The following is a 9709-nucleotide window of genomic DNA, read 5'->3' on the forward strand; positions in this document are numbered from 1 at the left end:
AGAAACTCTTGTTGTTGTTGTTGTTGTCTTGAATTTTATATTAAGAAAATATTGTGGTTCTGATTTTGAAGTAGTTTTCCAGATTTGAACATTTTATTATTGTTCTGAATAATAAGAAAACTGTTAAGAAAATATTGGTGAAGATGAAGATTCATTTGAATTGAAGAACAAATGAAGATGAATAGTTTATTTGCCAAGAGAACACACAAAAGCATTCCACTAGATGCACTAGGTAAAATTCCAGATCTAGAAGTTCAAAAAATGTGAAAGAGAAAGGCAAAAATTATAGTGTGGAAAGACTATAGTAAAAATTAACTTTCCCATGGTAGGAAAATCTTTCCCTCACCCACCCTAAATGTCACCTTAAAGATACTGTCTAAAGGACTAAATATAGAAATTTCAAAATAACCTCAACCAAAAAATATAATTCAAAATAGCCTATATAGCTCAAACAGCATAAATTTAAAATAAGAACGAAAATAAGCAGTCGAAAATCTAAACACAATGAATTTAGGCAATCAATTCACCCATCAAAGTCAAATAGCTTCCAAATCATGTCATACCACAACTTTCCCTCATGTTTACTAGATCAAAAAGCAAGGGCATATACCTAACATCCTTAGAATACTCACCATACTACAAATGAAAAACAATTACATGCATTTGTCGACAAACAAGCAACTTCACTTAGCAGCATGCTTTGGCCTTGCTATGTTGTTGCAGTCAAGTTTTCCTGGCAATAAAGACAACAAAAAAAGAAAGGTCAATCACAACCCATCTAAAAGTAATGAACATATGCATCGAGTTTTGTTAAAAGCATACTTGCTGCAACTACTGTCCTGTCCTCCAGACTTGGGAGATTTGGCATCAGTCTTTCCACCTTCCTTAGGGTGAGGAGTTGCTGTATGTCCAGCTTTCTTACCATCTAACAAAAATTTAAACACAAATTACGGATGTAACAGAAGGATATATAAATCTATATATGGAGAATGCTTTCTTAATATAGCACAGCTTAACAGTCAACCTAAAATTTCAGCATTGACATGCAACATTCAAACAATGTTTCAATCTAAGGGTGAGGAGTTGCTATATGTCCAGCTTTCTTAATATAGCACAGCTTAACAGTCAATTTAATAGTTTACAGATGTATAGTATTACATTTGTAACAGAAGGATATATAAATCTATATATGGAGAATGTTTTCTTAATATAGCACAGCTTAACAGTCAATTTAATAGTTTACAGATGTATAGTAGAAAGATTAAAGATATAAACAATACAGCATGCAAATGCAAGCATGAATCCATGATACAAACAAGCTACATTTTCAGTATTGACATGCAACATTCATTCTTTATATCTAACACAATATAACAATTTACAAATAAAGACATAAACAACACAGCATGCAAATGCAAGAATAAATCCAACCAACTACAACTTCAGAATTGACATGCATCGTTCAAACAATACTACAATTTAAGAATAGTTAACTGATGTATAGTAGAAAGATATAAACAATAGGGCATACAAACAAAAACATCAATCCATGATCTATCAACAACACAATAACTTAAGAACTTGGCAAATGGATTTAGCACTGAATCAACAAGCAAAAAAACAAATACTTTTCCAATTAGACAAAATGAAAACAGAAACAATATATATCTATTACAATACATAATACAACTTGGTCTCACCAGCAGTTTTCTCAAGAGTGGTATTTTTCTTTTTCTTGGAAGAAACTGGAGTTTCTGAAGCAGATTCATTGGGCCTCTTCTTTCCCTTGTCAATCTTCAAAATTAAAAGACAAGATTTTCTCAAATCACCATAACAATTATAACATAAAATAACACCGTGATAGCAAATGTACCATTACCTTCTTCACAGTCTCATCAGAATCTTTATCTTTCTCCTCGTTTGGATTCACGGCTTCTGCAGGTGCAGCATTCATGGCACGTGCGCGTACACGTGCAGCATAGCTAGGATACTGTTCCAGCAACATTGTTACATTTAGAATAGAAATGTCATAATAACAACACTAACTTGCAAAGGTCTTGTACAGCATATATATTTTATATATGAAACAAAGTTCAGATTTCTAAAAAAAGAAAGCAGCAGATGAAAAAAAAAGAAGACACCTATGGTACAATTGTTAGAGAAATCCAATATTATAAGCATACCCAAAACGGATCGCCTCTTCTGAGCGCAAGCTGATGGCCTGAGAAATCCAATTTGGCCTCTTGAATGGAATAGGTCAGCCTCACAATCTCCTGAAAACGCTCCTTGCTGTTGGGCGGAACATAGTATTCCATTGAATCGGGCAGATTATATTCTTCCTTGATTGAAGGCCATGTCTTTTCACATCCCATCAGGTCATCCACAGCTTTCTTGACTTGATTCCGATACAAATTTTGTGTCATTGTGGTCATTTCAAGCCAGGAGGGGGGGTTGTCTTCACCGGAACATCCGGCAGCATACAGATGATACGCTTCTTTATCTAACCTTATCTCCAAAAGCCTCTCACATTCGTCAATGAAAAGCTTCTTTGCATTTGCTGAGAGATAATAAAATCATTAAATAAGCATAAATAAACAAATCATGAGATACCCATTCATTATGAAAATGATTTCAACTGAATAAATCAAAAATTAAATTTCAACTAAACACTGAATATATCCATAAAAAATGAAATAAAAATTGACATTAAACAAACAAAAATCAGTGAATCATACAGTGAATTGGTTTAAAAATATTAAAGAATCTAGTGAATCTATTAAAAAATCTGGTGAATCGCATCGATTTGAATCGTTTTGAGAACATTAAATTAAATTACAGAAGAAGTTTACAGGGTTTGAATACGAACCTAGCGGTGTTGCCATGACGCTTCCGCTGGAATGGAAAAATGTAAAATTGAAAATGTAGAAGAATGGCAACGTTTCTTTAGGGTTTGTAAATTTGTACTCGGTTTAAACCCAAAAAAAAGTCATTGGGCCAGGTTATTGGGGTCTGACCTTTCTAAAACTCACACCCACCGTACAACTCTATATTATTGTTATTTTGTATAAAATTGCTTGACACAATAAAGATGACTAAAATAAAATATCAAAATACCCCTCGTCAATTTGGCACCTCTGCATTGGCAGAAGCTTCATTTTCTGGACATATTATGTGTTTTAAACACATAACACAATCTGTTTGAATATTTTCACAACAGCAGCAATAATAAATTATCAACATTTGATTAATCCTACTCCTGTTGTTGATGCTCTTATCGGCATGTTTCTGCCTCTGGCCTCGCCTCCTGATTAATATCGGTGCTATCTGGTCCCTAACATAGATCATTGCTCAGGGCTTATAACCTCCTAACCCAAGTGCTCATCAACATAGGAAACAATGCCACTGACCATAACATAGGTATCAGGCGAGCCTCTCACCCAGGGGCGGATTTAGTGCCCGGCGACCCCGGGCGGTCGCCCGGGCTCAATCCGCAGTTTCCTCAGCTTAGGCCCAACATATAGGCCCAATTACACACTTCCAAAAATAAATTTTTGGGCAAATTGGGCAAATATCACCCCACGCGTGACAACACAGGATGCACTTGTATTCTTCATTCATCTTGTATTTTCTCTGGCTCTCTCTCTCGGACTCGGCGGCAGTACTCTTCATCAATCAACTCTCTCTCTCGGCTAATCTCTTCATCAGTCATCTCTCGGCTAATCTCTTCTCTCATCTCTCTCTCGGTTCTCTAAAGGTATTATCTTCTTCTCCTTCCTTTCTTTCCTTGTTTAAGGGTTTTAGATTCTGAACATCAAACATAGAATGATCTTGTCATAAATTTAAATGGCAACAAACAAAGGGGAATGATTATTTGATTTTCACCCCCAATTTAAGAGTTCCAATTTTTTGTATCCAGAAGGCTTTTTGAATTTCGTTTTCGTTAAATTTTTTGCTTTTTTCAATTAGGTATTTCTGTATTTGCAGCTTGTAGATGATAATAGCATAGTAGTATTCATAATTTAATGTTCATGATTAGAAGGGTTGTTGGGTAGTTTAATTTAATTCGATAGCTTTCAATCAAACATACAATATTTGATTGTTGGGTATGATACAGTGGTGCTGGTGGCGCTGTTTGTATGAAATTCAAACAGAAAGTTTTCTTAGAATGATTATTTGATTTTGAATTGAGATTAATAGTTGTTATGTTAATTGAAAAATTGATTAATAGTTGGTAAGGAAAAGCCAGTGATTATTTTTTTTTTTACAAATGGAAAAGCTAGTTCTTAAGGAGTTATTTTTTAAACTTGTTATGTGAAATGAATTTTCACTTTGAATCATTAAATTTCAGAGATGAGGAAGTTTTTGGTAGATAGAACAAGGATTGAGAATGTAAATGTTGTGCAACCGGTAGCCGAAGTAGAAGAACCACCGCCTAATGTGGGCAATGAGTTTAATCCAAATGAGATTGTGCGTGATTCAGGTCTTAGGAAACAAATTTGGGAGTATGCTCCGGATATTCAAGACCAAGTGAGGAGGGCATATATATTGAAGGGTCCAACGCATCCGTTTGATATTGCCGGTGTCGACAGCATCCGTTGAAAGAGCTTTTTCAGCAATGAAGATTATCAAGACTAAATTGCGCAACAAGATCAACAATGAGTGGTTAAATGACTTGATGATATGTTACAGCGAGCGGGAGATATTCAAATCACTTGATGACATTGATATTATTCGAACATTCACCGCAAAGAAATCTCAGAAAGGCCATTTACCTCCTAATTTTATCTAGCTTGGCAGGTAATATTCCATCTCTCTTAATTCAAATTGTAATTTTGTTCAAAAAAAGACGAACCTCTCTTTTAAATTTTTTTGCATATATTTTCCGCCCAGGCTCTATGAAATTCCTGGCTCCGCCACTGCTCTCACCTATTGCTGCTCCCAAAGGTGTAACAAATATAATATCATATAATATGAATTCTTATCTTTTTGAATGACACCAAAAATATGGTAGTCTTATAGCAAAATTTGTTATAGAGTATAATTGAAAAAGAAAAAACCAATTATTCTCTTTATATATACACACACCATATACATATTACAAATATATTCTTCAGCTTCACAATTCTTTCACTGAGGCAGACGAACATATTATGCAACACTAAAAAAAACATTATACGCATTAGCGTAACAACAAAAAAAAGACAAACGAACATAAAGTATTATTCTAAACTCTAATGTGTGTGTATATATTTGCGAGGTTGAAGAAAGGGAATAAAAAATATTTGGTGTCATTCAATGACAGCGTGAATAAAAATATTAGCGAAGTTGTGATAATTAAACGATATTGAAATTAAATATATAAGTGATAAAAAAAATAATATAATTCCTTAAAAAATAAAAAAAGGTTCCCAGCGTGAGTTGAAGAGAGGTGCTTGTGAAATAAATTGTCGAGAAGTAGTTTTTTGAAGTAGCATTCAACAACTGTTGGCTAAAGCTCATTCCATTCAATTTTATGCATTATAAAAAAAAATAATTTTTTAATAAGTAACTTAAGTGATAAAGTGTTTGGCCTAGCTTCTCCTTAAAAACGTAGAGAAGCTGAAAAAAAATCGGGCCAAACGGTACCTTACCTTACACAGGCAACTTAATGATCGGTATCATTCCCCATTCATAATTTAGTTCTTTAATTTAGTCCCGTAAGATTTTGAAATTATGTTTTTTTAGGGGTTACACCAACTTATGTTAATCACCCATTTTTTCTTTTTATGAAATGAAAGTTTTAAGTATATTCTTTTATATCCTTAAAAAAAAAAAGTATATTCTTTTATAATATCGGCGCTTTTAGGTATATTCTGTTGGAACAAAATGTGTTTAACAATGAACCTCAAAGAGTTTTGATGACAACAAGGTATTAAAAATTGTAAATTGGACTAGCTAATATTTGTTCAATTGTACAGGACCACAGTTAAAAAGTTACATCATTAATTGGTTCTGAATGAGCAAATAAAGAGCAAAAGAAAATGAAGCTTAGACGATTCTGAAGGCAATACGCTCCTGAAAGTGGAAAGCGCTCCTGAAGTCAAGCTGCTCCTGAAGATAGTAAAAGCGCTCCTGAAGAAATAGTGCTCCTGAAGACAAGAGGTCCAGAAGCCACATTATCAGAAGCTGCATCATCAGAAACTGCATCGTCAGAAGCTGAAGAAGCTGCACCATCAGAAGCTGCAGAAGCTGCCTCGTCAGAAGTCATTTCACCAGAAGCTGAAGATCAACTGGATTTGCAAAAGATTCAAAGATTGAAGAATCTACATTGCAAAAGCTGTCTATTGGATTCGAAAACATAGCAGAAAATTAGCGGAACATTGCAACAGTCATTTCAAAGGTATTTTGAAGGCATGTGCTTGCAATTTGGATGAAAGCGTTGACATTGTACTATTGTACGAACTGTACAACCACCTTCTCCACTACTCTGTTTTGTGTCCACGCTACAAGACAAGAAAACAGCTCCAGAATACGGCTTCGCCTGCATAGATGTTCCTTTGGATAAGGAATGGATTTCAAATTGGTTCTTCATAGGACAACAACCAAATCAGGCAAAAGATCATTGGTGAAAGATCAAGCTTCAAACAACGACTCTTTGGTGTGCTGGAAATTTCACAACGTCTCTTTCACACCTCTATATAAAGGAGTGAAGACGTAGAGTTTTGGCAATGCTGAACAAAAGACTCACAACATTATTACAAGTGTCAAACCTCTGCTGAAATTGTTCTGCATTCACTTAGAATTTCTGTGTCTCAAAGTCATATCTTAGAAATTCTTAAGTCCATTGAGTCTGTATCTGATTTGTATTGTGAGCACCTCTGATTGTATATCAAGTGTTCAACCTTAAACAATTTTCTGTGTAATTTTGTTTAGTTAGGAAGTCTCTTGCAGTTGTGCTTGAGCAGGAAGTCTCTTGATTGTGTTCTTGAGCAAAGGAAGTCTCTTGCTTGTGTGCTTGAGCAAAGGAAGTCTCTTGCTTGTGTGCTTGAGCATTTGTAATCAGATATTACTCATAGTGAAATCTCCTTGGAAGTGCAAAGGGGACTGGACTACTTCCGGATTGTGGAAGGAACCAGGATAACTGCTTTGTGTCGTTCTTCTTCTCTCTCTCTCTCTCTGTTTTATTCCGCTGCATATAGATTCTGATAATCACTTCAGAAGCTGTTGTTGGAACAAAATGTGTTTAACAATGAACCTTAAAGAGTTTTGATGATAACAAGGTATTAAAAATTGTAAATTGGACTAGCTAATATTTGTTCAAGTATACAGGACCTTAATTAGAAAGTTACATCATCATTGGTTCTGAATGAGCAAATAAAGAGCAAAGGAAACAACAAAAATTTGAAGCTTGGACGCTCCTGAAGGCAACTTATTACTGAAGAGAAAAAGCGCTCCTGAAGTTAAGTCGCTTCTGAAAGAAAGATTAGTGCTCCTGAAGAATAGTGCTCCTGAAGACAAGAAGTCCAGAAGTCATATCATCAGAAGCTGCATCATCAGAAGCTGCAGAAGACATATCATCAGAAGCTGCAACATCAGAAGCTGCCTCATCAGAAGCTATTTCACCAGAAGCTGAATATTAACTGGATTTGCAAAGAATCAAGAATTGAAGTATTATCAATGCAAAAGCTATCTATTGGATTCGAAAATGCTACAAAAGATTAGTGGAACTTTGCAACGTCATTTCAAAGGTGTTTGAAGACATGTGCTTGCAATTTGGACGAAAGCGTTGACATTTGTACGAGTTGTACAACCACGTTCTCCACTACTCTGTTTTGTGTCCACGCTACAAGACAAGAAAACAGCTCCAGAATACGGCTTCGCCTGCATAGATGTTCCTTTGGATAAGGAATGGATTTCAAATTAGTTCTTCATAGGACAACAACCAAATCAGGCAAAAGATCAAAGGTGAAAGATCAAGTTTCAGCAACGACTCTTTGGGCGCTGACAATTTCACAACGTCTCTTTCACACCTCTATATAAAGAAGTGAAGACTTAGAGTTTTGGTAATGCAAGAACGCTGAACGAAAGACTCACAACATTTTTACAAGTGCCAAACCTCTGCTGAAATTGTTCTGCATTCACTTAGAATTTCTGTGTCTTATAGTCATATCTTAGAAATTCTTAAGTCCATTGAGTCTGTATCTGATTTGTATCGTGAACACCTCTGATTGTATATCAAGTGTTCAACCTTAAACAATTTTCTGTGTAATTTTGTTTAGTTAGGAAGTCTCTTGATTGTGTTCTTGAGCAAAGGGAGTCTCTTGCTTGTGTGCTTGAGCAAAGGAAGTCTCTTGCTTGTGTGGTATTCTTTGATGCTATCAAAAGCTTCCTGGCATTCATCGTTCCACACAACAGGCTGATTCTTTCTGAGCAATTTGAAAATTGGACCGCAAGTAGTAGTCATGTGAGATATGAATCTTGAAATGTAATTCAGACGTCCGAGGAAACCTCTGACTTGCTTTTCAGTTTGAGGGGCCGGCATTTCTCTGATGGCTCGGACTTTGTCAGGATCAACTTCAATGCCTCTCTGGCTGACAATGAAGCCTAGCAACTTTCCAGATCTTACACCAAATGTGCACTTGTTGGGATTCAACCGCAGCTTGTACTTTCTCAGTCTTTCAAACATCTTTTTCAAATACACAATATGCTGCTCTTCATCACTTGACTTCACAATCATATCATCAACATATACTTCAATCTCTTTGTGAATCATATCATGAAATAGAGTTGTCATACCCCTTTGATAGGTAGCACCAGCATTTATCAAACCAAACGGCATCACTTTGTAACAGAACGTTCCCCACGGAGTGATGAAGGACGTCTTTTCTCTATCTTCAGGAGACATTCGTATATGATTATAACCAGAGAAACCATCCATGAAAGAGAACACTTTGGATTGAGCAGTACTATCAACAAGTACATCAATATGAGGCAATGGGAAGTTATCTTTTGGACTGGCTTTATTCAGATCTCTGTAATCAACACACATTCGAACTTTCCCATCTTTCTTTGGTACTGGTACGATGTTGGCAATCCACTCAGGGTATTCAGCTGTCATGCGGAAACCCGCATCAATTTGCTTCTGTACTTCAGCCTTGATCTTAAGAGCCATGTCTGGACGAGACCTTCTCAATTTCTGTTTGACGGGAGGACATTCAGGTCTTGTCGGTATCCGATGTTCCACGATCTTGGGATCTAGACCCGACATATCTTCATAGGACCATGCAAAGACATCTGGATAATCATGGAGAAGCTGAATGATCTTCTTTTTCACCTCTGGCTCAAGTGCGGCACCAATCTTGATCTCTTGCTTGTTTTCTTCAGTACCCAGGTTGATAAGCTCAATCTCTTCCTGGTGAGGCTGAATGGCTCTTCTTTCTTGCTCAAGCAGTCGAGTGATCTCATACGGTATCTCTTCATCATCATCCTCATCTTCAGCTTCATATACAGGGAATTCAAAATTTGGAGGAACCATAGGGTCACTGTGTTCAACGGGTTTATTATGGTTCAATCTGCATAATATGATTGGGATGATTTTTAGAAAAATGTTTTTCTATGCAGATTTTTGAAATTAATAAGAAAATAACAAATGTTTTGGTTTTTTCTGGCATTACCATTATTTCCAAGAAAAAGGCACTAAAAAGTAAAAAAACAAAGAGTCGTGAGAAAA

The 9709-nt window shown here is 35.8% G+C and overlaps 1 protein-coding gene across 1 annotated transcript; it reads right to left on the bottom strand.

Annotated features, from left to right (window-relative positions):
* Positions 1-496: 496 nt before the first annotated feature.
* LOC146950280 (uncharacterized) lies at positions 497-3028 on the bottom strand. Its single transcript, XM_085746224.1, has 6 exons — positions 2867-3028; positions 2184-2557; positions 1880-1990; positions 1701-1794; positions 823-925; positions 497-733 (listed from the first exon to the last, which is right to left on the bottom strand). The coding sequence occupies exons 1-6, from the start codon at positions 2880-2882 to the stop codon at positions 724-726; spliced, it is 708 nt and encodes a 235-aa protein (XP_085602350.1). The 5' UTR covers positions 2883-3028; the 3' UTR covers positions 497-723.
* Positions 3029-9709: the final 6681 nt, after the last annotated feature.

The sequence above is a fragment of the Medicago sativa genome, chromosome 2 (assembly GCF_051527215.1).
Source record: "Medicago sativa cultivar Bolivia chromosome 2, Bolivia_mono, whole genome shotgun sequence".
Classification (NCBI taxonomy): Eukaryota; Viridiplantae; Streptophyta; class Magnoliopsida; order Fabales; family Fabaceae; genus Medicago; species Medicago sativa.

Coding starts and splice junctions, on each gene's coding strand:
- LOC146950280 (XM_085746224.1), bottom strand. Junction 1,991..2,183: donor GAAGAGGCGATCCGTTTTGG/GTATGCTTATAA, acceptor TTGCTGGAACAG/TATCCTAGCTATGCTGCACG. Junction 1,795..1,879: donor CTGATGAGACTGTGAAGAAG/GTAATGGTACAT, acceptor TTAATTTTGAAG/ATTGACAAGGGAAAGAAGAG.